Raw genomic sequence first — 18876 nt, forward strand, 5'->3', positions numbered from 1 at the left:
TTTACCGTTAAAATCAATTGATGAAGCAGAGAGAGAGAGAGAGAGAGAGATGTTATTAAATATGCCAACACCCCCGATGAGTTTAGATGATATCATGATGATGAATATATTTGATTTAATCTTGTTAAGCTTTGGATCTTGAAATTGGAATCAAACATTAATTCAAACAAGAAAAAGATTAACTTTTCCAGCCAAACAAATTGAACTTTTCCAAATATTATCAATACCCCTAATGGATTCAAAATGATGTTGGTAATGGTGAATAGTTGAATAGCTTAACCATGATTATTATCATTCAACTGGACTCTGGTCAATTCTTGTGAAGTGTATCATCATAACAACGATTATTATATTATGATGATTTTATAATAGATTTTGGCTTATCATTTAGGATCTCATGTGTTTTTTTACTCTCTGATTCAATTTCAAATCAAATACAAAATCAAACAGCAAATAGAAACTTGGATCATAATCTTTCTGGTAAATCTAATGTGTGACCATGAGGAAAGTTAATCATTGAGAAAATTTTAAATTAAAAAGATAAATTCATTATTATTTAAAGTTTGATTTGAAATTGAAAAATTAGATTAAATTTTTCTTTCAAATCAAATTTACAATTTCACTAAATCATTAACATTGATTTAATTTTCTTCCCAAAGCCAAATGGGGAAAAACTTTTTCCTATCAAAACAAATCAACAGTCAAATTAGAAAAGACTAACAAATTGTCCACTAGATGTCAGTACCATCACCTAATTTCGAATTCAAAGAAATGGTGTTGCCATCTCGCGAGCAATAGATAAACTAATCTCGACAATTTAAATATAAAACTAATAGAATTCATTTCAATACATTCATTTGACTAATAAGAAATAGAAATTTAATTTACCAGAGTAACTTCAGAATTGAATTAAATGATAAGTTTGAGAGTTTTAATTTAAATTCATCGGTTAAATTGTGAACAAATTGTTTACGAGCAGCTACGATGGTAAGATGAGCGTTAATGGTTGGAGGTGGAGCTTGAAACTAACAATCACACTTATCCACAATTATTTTAATCCAATGGATCAAATTAAAAAGCAACCAGGATAAAACTCAGCGATATCTTTGATTACAATTTGGAAATTAATTCCTATGTTTTTAGAAAGATAATTTTTCCTGTAAACAAACTCTTCGATGTAGGTTTTTCTTTCCTTTCCATGGGCTGTTTTGGGTAAGCATCGTTTAAGTGATCCCCACACTCTCTCAATTTTCTGTGTGTTTATGGTTGGATCATCAGGATCAACGAAGTTAGTTGAGTGATTAACTTGATCAACACGGTAACCGACCTGGCGTAAACAAAGATAAGATCTCCACCTGTCGGTTATTAGCCGACAAGGTTTGACTCTTCGAGTGATCAACTCCTTGATTGTAGCCGACCCGCGATCGGTTGCAAGTTCAGCAAAACACTCGCCAGTAGCACGGTCAATACCTCCAATCACCCATGACTTTTTTTTCTCGCTAAACGTTAGACGACCACGGTGGTTTTTACGATGAAACACTTTAGTCTCATCAACTTCTACCTCATGTCCTTCACCGCCGATTTGATTAGAGTTAAAACTGCATTTGTTGATACACATTTCTCGTAACTGTCCAAAGTGATTAACAACCGTACTCTTGGCTAAGCCGAGGGCCATCGACGTGAAGTCGACGGTACATTTAGAGACCCAAAAGTAAATTAGCTTGAGCGAAATCATAATTGAAAGTCGACTATTAGAAAACCAAGTGTATTGAGCAGCATTGATGACGGTATTACACTTGTTACAATGGTAACGGAATTTCAATTTTAATTCAGCTCTTCTTTCCTTGGTCATTACTCCATCACAATTAACATCAACACATTCGTGGGTTTTAGGTAAATTGATTAAACCAAAGTGTTCACTGAACCTAATTCCAGGTAATTCTTCACCTTGACAAGCAATCAACTCATCAAAATTAATTAAACTTAATTTTCTAAAGTCAAACTCATTGAAAAGAGACATGTTAACTGGGTAAAGGATTAAACAGAAGTTAATCCATAAGATTAGTTAATCCATTGGATTAAAATAATTGTGGATAAGTGTGATTGTTAGTCTCAAGCTCCACCTCCAACCATTAACGCTCATCTTACCGCTACGATAAGACTCCTGCCATCTATTATCAGAAATGAAAAGTAAACTAATTGTGTGTGAAAACTTTTTTTCAGTTTCTCATTGTTTAAAATAATTAATTATCTTCTTCTAATTTTGATAATTGATATTTAGAAAATAATTACAGATAATTTAAATAAATGAATAATCATTAGTATGTCCTAATTTTTTTTTCTTCTTCTTCTACAACTAATATTTATCTTCATCTCAAAGTCATTGATTAACTAAACTTTTCACTCTCGTCATAACAATTTAAACCAATAACATATTCACCCGTAAGGTAAACTGACACTAATTTAGAAAAGAGAGAGAAAGAGAAAGAAAAAAAAGTTGAGCTATTAAATTAAATTAAAATTTTGATTCTAATTAATTCATTATACTTATTATTATGTTTTCTTCATGATTAGTAGCTAAATAGTAGCAACAGAATTAAACATCAAAGGGACAATTAACGATCAAGTCAAATGCCTAAACCATTGATTTTATTGGAAAAGATGAAGAATCAAAAACTTCATCATTAATTAATTGTGAAGAGAAAACTTTAAAACTAATCATTAATTAATAATCAAGAACCTTTAAAACTATCAACAATAATGGTAGAGCCTGTTAACTAGTAGTTTAGAAAGTTTGACAACAACAACAAAGACAATTAATTACGATTAAAAGTATATATACAATTAATCAATCAATTGAAATCGATGGTTACTAGAAAATCAAAATTGGAAACAAGAAGAAAACTTTTCAAACTAATATTCTCGTTATTTTGTGTAAGTGTAGAAAAATTTTCTCAAACTGAAAACTTGGTGAAAGGTAGAAAGGTTGAAATTGGTTGATTAACTAATTAATTTCAAAATCAGATTAAAGTAATCATGTAGGGGTAAAATAAAGTTCATGATAAATTATGATTCTAACCATGTAATCAGGTTGATTCATGGAAAATTCAAACAATCAGGTAATAAATAAGGTAAATAAACAGTGGAAACAAAATGTTTGCAATGGAAAACAAAATATAAGTAAAAGATGATTGAAAATCGCCTAAAGGCTGATACCATCCACTGTTTGATGAATTGAGAGTAGTCATATAATGTACACCTCTGGCACAACCGTCACTTCTGGATCAAAGTGTCACTTCTGGATCAAACTTTCTGGATCAGATTTTCAGCGCGAAATTCAAATAATTTCAAAAGATTCTGGAACTAACACCAACATTCGATGACCTTATTTCAGGTCAATTTTTGGCGGGAAATTCAAATAATTTCAAATGATTCTGGAACTAATACAAACATTCGATGACCTTATTTTCGAACATAATTTTAGCGGGAAATTCAAATTTTTAAATAGGACCAACATTTAGTGTATTCTTGGTTAACATTCAGTGAACTTCTACTCTATAAAGTGTCACTTCTGGATCAAAGTGTCCATACTAGCACAAAGTGTCCATACTGGACCAAAGCTTCCACTCTGGACCAAAGTGTCCATTCTGGACCAGATTTTTACCGGGAACTTCAAATTTATTATAAAAAGATTCTAAGACAAATGAGGGTTCTGGGACAACTTTTTGGCGGGAAATTGACCGCTGATGATGTTACCAACATCATCACCCTTATCTCCTTGACAACAAAGCTTCATTACTTTTCTCTTATTCATTTCTTATAATCAATAGATTATGATTGGTCGACCAATCTCTTTGAGACTCTTTAGCTTTAATTGTTGTTATCGTTTTTATAAATTTTTCACTTTGTTTAACTTCCTTTTCCGTCAACCATTTTGATCACTTTTAGATAAAAGCTGATTGTTAGCAACAATCAGCTGTCATATTATGCCTCTTTAAACTCTAACAACTGTAATTAAACCTTTGATTAGTTTACAATGTGTGAATAAGATATTCAAACGTGTTGATAACACTTGAATTTAACTCAGTAATTTAAATGTGTTTAGTAATTTAAGTAACAAGTTTAATTTAAACTCGTATACTCAAGAGTTAGTAACTTTAGTGCTAATTTGTTCCTTGGTTCGCTGGAACCATAACATTTGGCTGAATTAAGGCTGATCACCGTCAGCTCATTCGATACGATGAAACATAACATGATTTTACGAATCATCATTTTCATAACAGTCATTTTACTACTAATATTCCGTGCTCTATTTTTGATATATAATATGACCAAATCAATCTGGCCTAATTATCGGATCGATAATATAGTTTCAATATGGTCCATAGGACCAATAGATATCAAAGTCGATAATACAAACCGAAAGAAAAAATGCTCAAGTTATACGAACTGATAAATGCTGCTGGTTTTGCATCAGGAAAAATTACAGCAACTGGATTCAAAAGTCTACCCATGACAATTCTGACTCTAATGGAAACGTTCCCTGATCGTGAAATAATCTTTATCAGAATATCTAATATAACAGCATCAAGTTATAATTCAGTAAGGTTCAATACTGAAAAACTGAAACAATTATATTGTAAAAAAGATACAAGTTATGAACCTGAATTATTCCCTCCAATATATACAAAACTAAATGGACTAACAATCATGTACTTCCATACTGGATCAATCGTAATTGTTGGCGCGAAAAGTGTCGAACAAATTGAAACTGCGATTGCGCAGTTCATGGACAGAATCAAATCACTATAAATAGAGAGGTTCAACTAAAATGAAAGTTCATTTGTCATTTGAACTTTGAAGAGTAAACATTAAAAATGGGTTGTGTAATCTGGAGAACACATAGAATCTTTAATGGTCCAATCATCTTTAAAATTTCTCGAAGTGAAAAATGTAATCGATTGGATATACGTTATAGTTATAATAGTTCACCAACTAAATTCGGAATATCGTTAACACCATCAGAATTTAAATTTATATTTAATTTCTATAACAACAAGGACTTACGTAATGAACAAGCCTTCTTCTATGATGTGCAAATCAAGAGAATCGGAAGTGAGACATTGAAAATAACGAAAAAAGATTCTTATGTTCTAACACCGATGGATTTCTGGAAAGAAGTAACACCATTTGTTCCTGCTGCTTTATTTTTATTATCGAAGGATCTACCTATCAAACAGTTAATTGATTTGTACATATTATCTTTATTAACAACTGAAGAGAATTTATTAGAACATAAATTCACAGCAATCAGAGGTAATAAAGTCGAGCCTGAAAAGTGTTATTTATTCAACCTAGGATTAGTTACTGCTGATGATTTACTCAACACGTCACTAGATGTCGCTGCACTCACTCGATTTGCTCACTCCGATCCAAAACTTTTCTGCTCACTCGTCAAACTACAGTATAAATAGAGATGATCAAGTGAACACAAGTTCATTTGTCATTCAAACTTTGAACAGTCAACATGGAATATATTTGTGCTTATTTCGATACTCAAGGTATCTATGTTAACGGTACTTATCATCCACAAGAGGTTGCAATGTACGGTGATGATCATTTAATTCATGTGAAAGTGGGTAAATTTTGTGAATGTAAACCAACACCTAAAGAGGAAAAACAAATACAATATCTCGAAAAGTACCATCATGGATTAAAATATAATGGATTCACTAATGGTTTAAGTTATGATGAATTGGAAGCTCTATGTGTAACTTTTTATAGAGCTTGCAGGAACAAATCAAAATTAATTGTAGCCGTTCGATCAGTTGAAGCAGAAATTGTATTGAATAAATTCAATATCCCTCTAATTAATATCAATCAAACGTATGGTGCTTCGTATAAACTCATTGACCAGTTAAAACAACCATGTTATCTACATTCTTCTAACGTGAACACAAGATGTTCACTAAATATTGTCCAATATATGAAGAAACATATGGACTATGTTAAAGAACATGGAATCGATGTTGTTGATAACTAAATTTCTATTAATCATTTCAAATTTATGTTAATCATTTTTCAAAAATTCATATTCATTTTCAAAAATTCATATTCATTTTCAAAACTCATGTTTATCATTTTTTGTAAAATTTCAATTTTCAAAAAATTCACATTAATCATTTTCATAAAAAAAATTCGTAAAAAACGTTTTTTCAGATTTTTCAATAATCTACTTAAGAATAGAAAACAATAAACAATTTAAATCTTTAAAATGCAAATTTTCTCTGTTTATTTACGTCATCCATTTACAATGATGATTGCTGGTCCAACAGGTTCGGGTAAAACTTATTGGATTAAGCAATTAGTTTCAAATGTTAATAAATATTGTTACCCACCACCAGAAAAGATAACTTACTTTTACGGAGAATATCAGGAAATATTCAGTTCAATGCCGAATGTTAATTTTATTCAAGGTTTACCTGAAAATTTAATACAAAAATTTGATGGTATAAAACCAGAATGGATTATTATTGATGATTTAATGTTTGAATCAACAAATTCAAAAGTGATAAGTGAATTATTTACTAAAGGATCTCACCATCGTAATTTATCTGTTATTTTATTAGTACAAAACTTTTTACTCAGAATCAAGAAATATATCATTAAATTCACAATATGTAGTTTATTTTAAAATCCTCGTGATCAATCAATGATAACTAATATCGAAGACAGATTTTACCTGGTAAAGTTAAAAGTTACAAGATATTTATGAAGATGCAAAGAAAACCATATTCATATTTATTTTTCGATTTAAAACCTGATACACCAATAGAAACTAGATTTCTTAAAATGTATGATGAAGAACCATATTACACATATTTAGTATAAGAAGTTTGATTCTTTTAGTTAATTAAAAATGACGGTTAAACGTGCACTCAAGTGTTATTCTTGCTTGCGACAGCTTGCAAAGACGAAATCACATATCCAAAGAAGAAAAATCATTTCCAATTCACCTAAATCTATTTACCCAGTAATTACTGATATTGCTAAACAAATCTTGAAAGGTGTAATACCTTTAAAACCCAAACATAAAACCCAACTCAAACGGTATAAGAAAGATTTACGTCTTCTCACCGGTAAATCTACATTGAAACAGAGACAAAATCTGATTAATCAGAAAGGTGGATTCTTACCATTATTAATTAAACCAGCATTGACACTATTAGCAACAATTGCTGCAAATCAATTGTCGAAATAATGAATACAGTAACTCGAATGTACTTAGTTTCTGAAGATCAATATAAACGTAATGTTTTGAGACCCAGTGTAACTAGACGTATGTTGAATAAAAATTTACCAACTGAAGTTAAAGTTAAATTCATTAATAATATGTTGGCAAGAACAAAAGAACATAATCTCGAACATCAAAATTACCGTGGAACCGAATTTTATAATGAAGATCAACAATCAGAACCATCAGAATTTGAAAGTGCAGTTTCACATACAAATGATCGGACTTTAATTGATACTAAATCGGAAGATGATACATTACCAATGGAAGCATCGAGTCCATATCGTTTACCACCAGAACCTGTAAGAGTTTCTCCGTATCCTTCAAACTCAAGAATGGATGCAAAAGATGCACTAACAACATTAATCAGAGGGATCCCTGGTTTAGTTACCGAGAAAGGGAAAATCACAAATGAAACTGGAATACCTTCAAATGCGAGTAATATAGATGAAATCATTACTTACTTACGAACTGTTGGTGCAAGAACTAAATTCCCAAATGGTTCAAAAAGAGTATTATCAATGATTAGATTAAAATATCCAGGTGCAGTTAAACTAATTAAGAACGAAAAAGCAATTGAATTTATTAATGACTTAAAATGGGAGGATTTAGTATCGAACAAGAATTAGAAAAAATATATTATGATCCTGAATCATCTGGATCATTTGGAGGTATTAAAAAATTATATGATACTGCAAGAATTAAAATTTCCAATTTAAAATTCAATGATGTTGAATCATGGTTAAAAAACCAAGAAACATATAGTTTATTCCGTGAAAGAAAGAAACCATTCCCAAGATTACCTATTCTGGTTGATAAAGTCGATGAGCAATGGCAAGCCGATATTATGGATATGAGTTGGCTTTCAAGAGCCAACGATCGTTATAAATACTTATTAGTTGTTATTGATTGTCTAAGTAGATTTGCCTGGGCAATACCTTTAAAAGATAAATCTTCAAATTCAGTTATTAACGGATTTAAAGAAATATTCAAATTAAGAAAACCAGAAAAATTACAAACTGATCAAGGAAAAGAATTTGTTAATCAATATTTAAAACAATATTTACAAAAACTTAATATTAATCATTTCACATCAACTGATGATTTAATTAAATGTGCAATTGTCGAGAGATTCAATCGTACATTAAGATCTCGAATTTATCGATATTTACATTATAAAAACAAACACAAATATATTGATGTATTAAATAAAATAATCAATTCATATAATAATTCATATCATCGAACTATTAAAATGACCCCAATTCAAGCATTAACTAACCAATCATTAGCTGTTAGTAATGTTTTCCGCGGTCAAAAGAAAAATAAAAAGAAACAAAAACCTTACCAAGTAGGAGATAGTGTTCGAATAACAAGAGCTAAAACTATTTTCGAGAAAGGTGCAACATCAACATGGAGTCGTGAGATCTATTATATAACTAAAGTCAAACATACACCACAAGGATATGTTTATCGTCTACGTGATTATGATAATGAACCAGTTACATCGATTTTTTATCATGAAGAGATCTATCCTGTGGTTGAACCTGATTTATATAAGATTAATGAAGTTTTAAGAACTAGAATAAATCCACGTACTAAAAAGAAAGAATATTTCGTTTCATGGGTTGGATATCCTGATAAATTTAATTCCTGGGTTGATTCAATTGAAAATGTCGAATGAATTTGTTGTTGATGTTATTTCTAATGCCAGTATGGATATTTATAAAAACAATACATTATCTCAATTTACTAATCGATTACCTAAAAAACTTATTCTTGATGGTGAATGGTCGGTAGCTGTTCAAGAAATTATTTATCCTCTTGCACATAGAGGCAATAGAATGAATGTTAAATGGTCACTCAATTATAATGAGTCTTATTCTCAAAGATTTCCTATTCATCATACATATAGTTTTGAGTACAGTGAAAGTGATAAAATTGATCGGATTATTGATAATTTCAATAAAGAAATGGAGAAAGCTTATCTTAATGAAAATCCAAGTATAAAAGTAGGAGGTATTAATAGACCTCCGAAACTGGAATTAATTAAAGTTAATGATGATGGGAAAGAAAAAGATAAAATACTAATGAAACTTGGACGTCATGAAAAACTTTTACAACCACTTTACCCCATGTTTAATGACCAATCGTTCTTTAGACTTCTCGGTTTTGATTGGTACGTGTTCAAAAAGAGAATTCCTGAAGCTAAGAAAAATGGTTCATTTGAAATAACTGCTCCTTATCAACCTGATACTGGACCGAAAGGTCATTTAGTGTTTATTTGTACTGATATTATACATGAACATTTAGTTGGTGATACTCATGCAAGAGTCTTGAGAGTGATACCGTTAAATAAAAATACAGGTGATACATTAGCTCACATTACATTTACAACACCATATTATTATCCAGTTAGAATGAATCAAATTGAGGAAATAAGTATAAGAATTGTCGATGAGAGTGGTGATAATATTAAATTCAAATCTGGACGTGTCTTTCTAAGTTTACATTTTAAACGAAAAGAAATTGTTTAAGAAAAGAATACTGAATAATTAAATTAAAAATGAATCGAAAAATATATTGCCCGTGTGATAGTGATTTCAGTCATCATTTCCAGCATCAAGCTGGCTATGGAATATCTGATATTTCTGTCTTTAGAGGTCAACCATATCAGAGAGGATACGGAATTGGATCAGTTTTTGCACGTTATGGAATCCCAATATTAAAATTTCTAACTAAACATCTAGTAAGAACCGGTATGAATGTTGGTGCTGATTATCTCGCTGGAAGTGACTTTAAATCTTCATTTAAGGCTCACGGTAAACAGGGTTTAAGAAATGCAGCAAAACAAGGTTTGAGTAAATTAAGTGACTTAGTTGATCAAACGTGGTATAAGAGAAAACGACAAGTTAAAATAATCAAGAAAAAGAAACGTGATATATTCACATAATGGAGTACTTACATGAATCATCTATGCCTGCAAGCAAATCTGAATTACAAGTCTTTTCAATCCCACCAACACAAACAGCAATTGAAAGTAGTTATGAAGTGGAGTACCGTCCTAATGCAAGTCTCGAATCTAGTAATTTTTATGAAATTAATGTTCCAGCAAGTGAAGATTTTACAGATTTGGCATGTACAATGCTTCATATTCATCTTAGTGTTAAAACAGTTGCTGGTGCAGTACTTACAGAAGCAAATAAAGTTAAAAGTTACTAATTTTGGTAATTCGTTATTTGAACAAGTGGACTTATCTCTTGGCGCAGTTAATACTGTGCAAGCCAATAATACATACCATTACCAATCTTATTTTGAAGATTGTTTTTTCCGATTTCCCAATCCGATGGATTCCGGATTCCAAGTGTCTGAAACTAATTTACGATCATCTTTTGACTTGTATTTTCGTTTACATTCTCCATTATGAACAGGATAAACTTTAATCAACGGAGTTCCGTTAACATTTAGATTCACTAAGAGTCCTGATGGATTTTCATTAATCAAATATGATGCAGCTGATACAGCTAAATATGAGATCAAATTTGAGAAATTTTCTCTACACATCAAACGTGTTAAATTATTCCCTGAAGCTCAAAAAAGTATAATTGCAGGTCTTGAAAAAGGCCCTGCAAAGTATTTCATAACAAGGAACGATACTAGAGTTTTCTCAATTCCTTCAGGTCAATCATCTGCTTCAATCGAAAATGTATATCATGGTGTTTTACCGCGTAGAATATTAATTGGTTTAGTTAAAGATGCTGCTCAAGAGGAAAGCATTTATCTCGATCCCTTTGAATTTAAACATTTCAATACGAATTTTATTTCACTTAATGTTGATGGTAATATGATTCCATCAATTCCGTACTCACCTAATTTCAGTTCTAATTATTATATGAGAGAATTTATTAATTTATACCGATTCTTTGGACAAGATGAAGGTATCCCACAACTTAATATCACATATGATGAATATGGTAAATCATCTACTTTATTTGCATTTGATCTCTCACCTGACGGATCAATTGGTGCTGAGAATGGGACATTATCTCTGATCAAAAGAGGTAATATAAGACTTGACATCAAATTCAGTGATCGATTGAAACAATCACTTAAAGTTATCGTTTTTGCTCAATTCGATAATCTAATTACAATTGATAAAGACCGTAACGTAAATTTGGATTATTGAGAATGTTAACTACAAACGATATAATTGAATTACTTACTGATGTTCCCTGGTTTGCTGGCGTTTTCCCGATCGATCGATTACCAACAAATCTCAGTAAAGATAAAGCAATTATAATCAATTTAGATGAAAGTTATAAAGAGGGGAGTCATTGGGTCGCACTGTATCTCGATACGAATAAAATAGTCCATTATTTTGATTCATTCGGAAGGAAACCTCAAGGGTTAATACTTACATTTATTGAGAAAATATCTGATTATTATCTATATAACCCTAATAAATATCAAGGTAACTTATCAGTTGCTTGTGGGTTTTTCTGTCTTCTATTTGTAATTTCAGTTTATAATCTAAATGACTTTTACAAGTTATTTCGCGGTTGTGAACATATTAATAATGAGACAAAGTTGTTTCATGTATTGAAAAATTATTTAATTTTATGAAAATGATTAATAATTTTTTGAAAATAATTGATTACGTGTTTTTAGTATTGAAGTTATTGTTGGTCTTTGATTCTATAATGACCATATGGTAATGAATTAATTTTATCAAGATAATACCTTTTATCTTCAAAAGGGGTTATCATGAGTTTGGTTTGATTAATTATTTTGATATTATGATCTATTGATTGAATTCTGGAAGCAGTTCCTGTTTCAGTCGATTCGTTTAAAAGACAATTTTTATAATCATCGAAAGTGACCTTTTTGAGTGCTACTCTGGGTACTCCTTTGGCTTTTTTAACATCGGATAATGTCTTCAATGTATAAAGCTTCGGCTTAATACCAAGAAACTCTACGATCTCATCACCGGCCACCTCATTCTTAATGTAACCAATTTTTTTCTTATTCTCGTTAGAGAAAAGATGATGTGATGTGGGATAATTGGAGAAATCCATAAGGTGGGATAAATTTACAAGATCTTGATCAATGTTCTCGGTTTTGATATGATAGATTAAACTATCGGTGTCAGTATAAAGTAATTTGATATCATCTTTAAAGTATGGTTTAAACTGTCCATAATGTAATTGATACATCTTGAGTTTGGCCAATTCTAAAATGCTGAACCCAACAGCTATTGGTTTATCCATCTTGACCGAGTTGTTTTTCATTTGAAAAATGACTTTATCTTCATCAAGAATTACGAATTTTTTGACAAGATTCTTTCTCATCATTCGTTCAGCCTCAATATCTTTTAATGCGATATCAATTCGAACATGTTTTCTCTTATCTTCTATGGTTTTTCCGTATATTGCATTGACAAGTAACTTCCAAAAATCTTTTTCGAAGTCTGTTTTTGAGTTCTGTCGATTGATAGTACAAAAATCGACATACCCCGCTAACCATGGTGATTGATTGAATTTGATAGTCCGGTGAACTTTGGTTACTCTAATTCCAAGTTCTATATAGTACTTTAGAGCTGAATAATGGATCACATATCTGGTTTTACTTAGAAATGAAGTCACGAGTTTTGTTGATGGTACTGATTTGATACCTTGATTACTCAGTTTTGTTTGTAATTCTTTCTGATAATCACTATACATTGAAAGATCAATTTTCCGTTTTTCTGGTAGTAATGGAAAATCAGAATGTGAATCATGAAGTTCAGCTGGATACTCGAGATCAACTTCAAGTATATACCCTTGACCATTATCATCAGATGTTGAAAAAATTTCATCTAATGGTACATCACACCATTCAAAGCCATCCAATGGTAAGTATTGTGACATGGCATAACCATAAAGGTTATTTACGTCCAAGTACAATATCTTGGTAACTGGTTCTTCGTGGTTGTAATTTGGTAACTCAGGACTATTTGCTCTAGCATATCTTTGGCTAACCATAGTCAAACCACCTCGGATACCTGATTCGATCATCAACAGCATATCAACATCAGAGAAAATCTGAAGCTCGACAGCTGTTGTCTTCAGAGCTGCAGCCCAAGTGAGACCAGGGGATGAGAAATGATGAAGAGGGTCGATACCGAAACTTCGAAGTGCCATCTTACGAAAACTTTCAAAAACGGCAGTCAATAGAATTACATCTGTTTTAAGGTATATATCATGTAGATCTTTTAATGATGAACAGTTGAAATTAGTCCAAACATCTTTGACGTGATTGTATACCTCATCAGAAATAGATGATTCGGTAAGACTTGAGTAAAATTTATCCTTATGAGGAAATGATGTTTCATTAAATCGATCAAATGAATCCAGATATTCATAAGGAAGAGCACCTTTCTTCATTAAAAGTGATAAATCACCAGTAAAAAGTTGATTGAGATAAAATAATTTATCATCGATTGTTAAATTGGCTGCTAAAGCATCCAAACTTGCTGAAAGGAAAGCAAAACTGTCCATAAATTTGAAATTGTCAATGATGAACCCGATGAATTTTTCTGTTGTATGAGCAATTATACTCGGTTTATCTTTGAACATTGATGAGTCAAGAGCTTTGATTATTATATGACCATCAAAGTTTTTCAAGTTATGAAAAACAACTGGAATTTGTGTCGGTACTTGATATTCTAGATTACAGGGTTGATGAGCTGCGCCTCTGAATTTTCCGGTGAGATGATCATGATCACGAACACGAATATCAGAGCCCAATGGTTTTGAACAAATGTGACACACGGTGGCTTCCCTGAACTCCTTCTCTTCATTAGATGTTAAGTAAAGTGGTTTGATATTTTTAGCAATATGATCCCGGATGAAAGGTTCTAAACTGATGATCTTTTCTAGGAACTTTTTACCAGCATCTTCGCCAAGGTAAAAATCTTTACAAATGACAATACCATTCCAGTCAACAGCGACGAGACCGTAACTGCATGGAGTCAAATTACTCACAGTACTAGTTTCATCATTGTTTTTTACATTCAAAGTTTCAAAATCAGCATAAATGCAGACTGGAAATTGAACTTCCTTACGATATTGGTTCCTTTTGAGAGTTGAGTTATTAAGATCAGGTAAAATCAATCTTTGCGCTGTGGTTTTTTGACATTCATTTAGATGAAATAACTTTCTCTCGTTGGTATTAAATGAACAGAGGCATCTCTTACAAAAAAATCTATTTCTTTTCTGACCTTTGGAAACCAATCTGTTGAAATTTGAGATGGCATAATAGTGTTGATTCAACAAGAACAGATCAACATGTTTTTCTTTTTCTTCATTACAGATTTTAAGAGGTACAACAGCTTTTGAATCTGGGTAACAGGTATAGACGTTAATAGATAAATTATTTTTTCTCATGAATATTTCAATGTTATCTATTGAGACAAGTCCTCGAACATCAGAAAAGTCATATTGGCCAACAAATTGGGTATAACTACTGGTTCTCCCGCAGTTAATGCTTGATTTATGGAGACTGATCAATACGGAAAACATGAAGCAATCTGTATCGGTTTTCGGTGAAATCAAGCACTTCTTGTTTCTGATGAACAGTGGTAGCTGTTCACGTTCACAACCTCCACGAAATGGTTTATATTTCCCAACAAGTAAATCAATAGATTGGATTTTGTTAACAGTCCAACCAGACCCTCGTTGAGTGAATTGATCAATCTTATCAGTTATAAACTCCAGTGAACTATTTATCAGCTCATCTTTATCTGATCCAGCCAGACAGGGTATTAAGTCAGACTCAAACCCTCCTTTATCAGTTTTATCAGAAATTTGATTTCTAAACTGGACAGTTACACCAATACTGAATTTAATTGCCCCGAATTCATCAATTAAAATGTTTAGAAGTGATCCAATTTCTTTCCATTTGTTCTTGATGACTGCATTCAAATCTGGAGAATCAAGATCTGATGAACGATATTGAACTAAATATCGTCTGAATGCTGAGTTAATTAGCTTGAATGATCCATGATGATCAGGAGCATTTTCAGGATGGTCAAAAGTGATGGATAAACCACAAACTTTGAGATGATTTTGTAAATATTTTGGTCTCGTGTACGTTTTGCCACATTTATCACATGATATGGAGATACCAGAACCAATTTGATTATTTGCTTGAGCTAGTGATCTCGATGGTCCAGGTTCAGGTTCAGGTTCAGGTTCAGGTTCAGGTTCAGGTTCAGGTTCAGGTTCAGGTTCAGGTTCTGGTTCTGGTTCTGGTTCTGGTTCTGGTTCTGGTTCTGGTTCTGGTTCAGGTGAAAAGTGAATCGGTGAAGTACCTTGATCAGCATGATTGACTCGCGGAGCAAATTGAATCACAGATGGTCGATAGATTGTCAAATTCATTGGCTGTTCATCTTCTTCATCAGAAGAAATGTCAATTGTTGATTGAGAAGATAGTATAATCTCTTCAGGTTCAACTCTTATTGGTGGATTTGGAAAAAGCTCGGCTGGTTCTGGAAGACTTTGTTGAGGGCTCTGGTGTAATCCCCTCAATGCTTCAGCACACAGAGCAATCACTGCAATTTGAGCATGATGAACATGTAGTTGATGTTGATTGTGATGGTTCCAATCTTGGTCTTTTAGATGGTGGACCTTCCATAAAATCCATCATTCTACATGGATTAAAACGACAATCACATTGGTGGGATAAATATGATGGTAAGACATCATATTGTCTTTGACAGCATGGACAAAGTAACATTGTGTTGTTTTATTGTTCACTATTGTTCCCTAGATGTCACTTATATGTCAGTTCACGTGAAATTCACTAGATGGCGTTGATGTTAAATAGTTGAAAAATATTCCGCTAGGTGGCACTGTTATCACGACTGAACTCTCAGTTGAGATTCAGACAGAGACGAAGCAGGTTGAAGTAATGTATAGTAAATATACCCTAAGACGTTTATCACTATTAACTATCAGGGCGAAGTTGCCAAACATCAAGCATAGGACTCACTGAGGAAATTTATTAATAGTCCTCTCCTTATATACCCCAAGTGTCACGATGAAAGTTACGTCTGAGAACATAGAAATTTAATTGATCGAGCATTCATAATATTCTGAATGAACTTTTCATAAGCATCATGAAGGCATGAGTTTTCTGAACATTTATTTGTGAACAGAATTAAAAAATTATCATCTGTTTGGAAGATAAATGATGATAAATAAAAATCACAAAAGTGCTGCCATCTTCTGGTGAGAAAATTAACCTTATGAACTAGTGTCGCCATCTCGTGAGTGAATCAAAATTTAGGCGCGCATTTCAAATCAAGCAAGATTTTATTAGAGTCGTATTAAATTACATTCATTTAGTAATAATTGTGACTTATCAGCACTTAATTGTAGTTAATTGGGCTTAATTGTGGTTAATTGTTACCTATTAATACTTAATTGTAGTTAATTGGGCTTAATTGTGGTTAATTGTTACCTATTAATACTTAATTGTAGTTAATTGGGCTTAATTGTGGTTAATTGTGACCTATCAGTACTTAATTGTAGTTAATTGGGCTTAATTGTGGTTAATTGTGACTTATCAGCACTTAATTGTAGTTAATTGGGCTTAATTGTGGTTAATTGTTACCTATTAATACTTAATTGTAGTTAATTGGGCTTAATTGTGGTTAATTGTGACCTATTAATACTTAATTGTAGTTAATGGGCTTAATGTGGTTAATTGTGACCTATTAATATTTAATTGTAGTTAATCACTTAATTGTATTAATTGTGACTTATCAGTACTTAATTGTAGTTAATGGGCTAATTGTGGTTAATGTGACCTATCAGTACTTAATTGTAGTTAATTGGGCTTAATTGTATAATGTGACTTATCAGCACTTAATTGTAGTTAATTTGGCTTAATTGTGGTTAATTGTTACCTATTAATACTTAATTGTAGTTAATTGGGCTTAATTGTGGTTAATTGTTACCTATTAATACTTAATTGTAGTTAATTGGGCTTAATTGTGGTTAATTGTTACCTATTAATACTTAATCGTAAGTATATTAGACATATACGACGTTAATCACTATTATTATATTCAAACATACCGCATTTAGTATATTAGTCAATACGGTCAAATATAGATGGCGACACATTTGCTTCATATGTTTGTTCTCCGTAGAACAAAATTGATTGTTTACCTTCAATTACCATTGTTAGCATCAAATATTAATTGTCTTACTTTGTTCTTTAATTGTGTGGTAAATTGTTACATTGTCTTTTCAAGTTTTCCCTTAATCAATTATTCTCAATGGATAATCGGTAAGTTGATTATACAATAACAATCGTAATTACTCTAATATATTCTTTCATTTTAGTGAATACGCAGGTCCACTATCCCGGATGCTAAGACAAGCGTTGCGTTACCTGAACGCTCCTGGAAGAAATTGTCCAGAATTTGTTGATCGTACTTTGAACACAGCAATTCAAAGAATTGAATTGAATGAAGCTGAACGTGGACGTTTGGTTAGAGCCATGACTGAAATTCGTTCATTGCGGCAGACTGAAGACTATCTCGAGAATGAGATAAGTTCATTGGTAGATGAACTCACTGAAGCCGCCGGCAAAATGGATGAGCTGTCTGAAAGAATTTATGAACAATCAGAGAAGATTGAAAAATTAGAAGGTGATCTGAATGAAAGGGATGAGTACATAGACTATCTACTTATTCGCCTTGAAAGATATACAGGTTTACCAAAAGATGACTTTTATTTTCGTTACCTTCGCTGGTGTGAGGCCAAAACTAGGGAAATTGAGCTCAAAGAGCAGGCAAAAAATCAAGAGAATTCCCCATCACGAGGCCTTTAATTTTTTTTCAAACAGAAATTAAAACGCTATAAAATAGCTTATTCCACTTAATTGATCAAAAGTTTCCTTATTTATTCAAAATACGCGCCAAAAAAAATGACCTGAAAGTTTGATCCAAAAGTGACACTTTGGTCTAGAGTGTTGATCCAGAAGTGACACTTTGATCCAGAAGTGACGGTTGTGCCAGAGGTGTACATTATATGACTACTACTTTATAACAATTTAAACCAATAACATATTCACCCGTAAGGTAAACTGACACTAATTTAGAAAAGAGAGAGAAAGAGAAAGAAAAAAAAGTTGAGCTATTAAATTAAATTAAAATTTTGATTCTAATTAATTCATTATACTTATTATTATGTTTTCTTCATGATTAGTAGCTAAATAGTAGCAACAGAATTAAACATCAAAGGGACAATTAACGATCAAGTCAAATGCCTAAACCATTGATTTTATTGGAAAAGATGAAGAATCAAAAACTTCATCATTAATTAATTGGCGAAGAGAAGAGAAAAACTTTAAAACTAATCATTAATTAATAATCAAGAACCTTTTAAAACTATCAACAATAATGGTAGAGCCTGTTAACTAGTAGTTTAGAAAGTTTGACAACAACAACAAAGACAATTAATTACGATTAAAAGTATATATACAATTAATCAATCAATTGAAATCGATGGTTACACTGAGAAAATCAAAAT

At 31.7% G+C, this 18876-nt stretch overlaps 4 protein-coding genes across 4 annotated transcripts; 3 read left to right on the plus strand and 1 right to left on the minus strand.

The window, feature by feature from the left end:
- The first annotated feature begins 8549 nt into the window (after positions 1 to 8549).
- LOC128388629 (uncharacterized) lies at positions 8550 to 9023 on the plus strand. Its single transcript, XM_053348058.1, has 2 exons — positions 8550 to 8951; positions 9009 to 9023. Exons 1-2 carry the CDS (start codon positions 8550 to 8552, stop codon positions 9021 to 9023), a joined length of 417 nt encoding a protein of 138 aa, XP_053204033.1.
- Positions 9024 to 10246: 1223 nt separating this feature from the next.
- On the plus strand, positions 10247 to 11480 carry LOC128388630 (uncharacterized protein F54H12.2-like). The gene is made up of 2 exons (XM_053348059.1): positions 10247 to 10480; positions 10773 to 11480. The coding sequence occupies exons 1-2, from the start codon at positions 10247 to 10249 to the stop codon at positions 11478 to 11480; spliced, it is 942 nt and encodes a 313-aa protein (XP_053204034.1).
- A 490-nt stretch (positions 11481 to 11970) lies between these two features.
- LOC128388631 (uncharacterized) lies at positions 11971 to 15976 on the minus strand. Its single transcript, XM_053348060.1, has 2 exons — positions 15886 to 15976; positions 11971 to 15386 (listed from the first exon to the last, which is right to left on the minus strand). The coding sequence occupies exons 1-2, from the start codon at positions 15974 to 15976 to the stop codon at positions 11971 to 11973; spliced, it is 3507 nt and encodes a 1168-aa protein (XP_053204035.1).
- Positions 15977 to 17445: 1469 nt separating this feature from the next.
- LOC128388663 (uncharacterized) lies at positions 17446 to 18320 on the plus strand. Its single transcript, XM_053348087.1, has 2 exons — positions 17446 to 17629; positions 17686 to 18320. The coding sequence occupies exons 1-2, from the start codon at positions 17619 to 17621 to the stop codon at positions 18173 to 18175; spliced, it is 501 nt and encodes a 166-aa protein (XP_053204062.1). The 5' UTR covers positions 17446 to 17618; the 3' UTR covers positions 18176 to 18320.
- The last annotated feature ends 556 nt before the right edge of the window (positions 18321 to 18876 follow it).

Source organism: Panonychus citri, unplaced genomic scaffold, assembly GCF_014898815.1.
Source record: "Panonychus citri isolate SS breed McGregor unplaced genomic scaffold, ASM1489881v1 Contig00101, whole genome shotgun sequence".
Classification (NCBI taxonomy): domain Eukaryota; kingdom Metazoa; phylum Arthropoda; class Arachnida; order Trombidiformes; family Tetranychidae; genus Panonychus; species Panonychus citri.

Bases quoted from the DNA above. Each gene is read 5' to 3' on its own strand.
- LOC128388630 (XM_053348059.1), top strand. From the start codon at position 10,247: ATGGAGTACTTACATGAATCATCTATGCCTGCAAGCAAATCTGAATTA. The intron at 10,481-10,772 runs GTACTTACAGAA...AGATTCACTAAG, and splicing joins TTAAAACAGTTGCTGGTGCA to AGTCCTGATGGATTTTCATT.
- LOC128388631 (XM_053348060.1), bottom strand. From the start codon at position 15,976: ATGGATTTTATGGAAGGTCCACCATCTAAAAGACCAAGATTGGAACCA. The intron at 15,387-15,885 runs GTGATTGCTCTG...ATCATCTCAAAG, and splicing joins TTCATCATGCTCAAATTGCA to TTTGTGGTTTATCCATCACT.
- LOC128388629 (XM_053348058.1), top strand. From the start codon at position 8,550: ATGACCCCAATTCAAGCATTAACTAACCAATCATTAGCTGTTAGTAAT.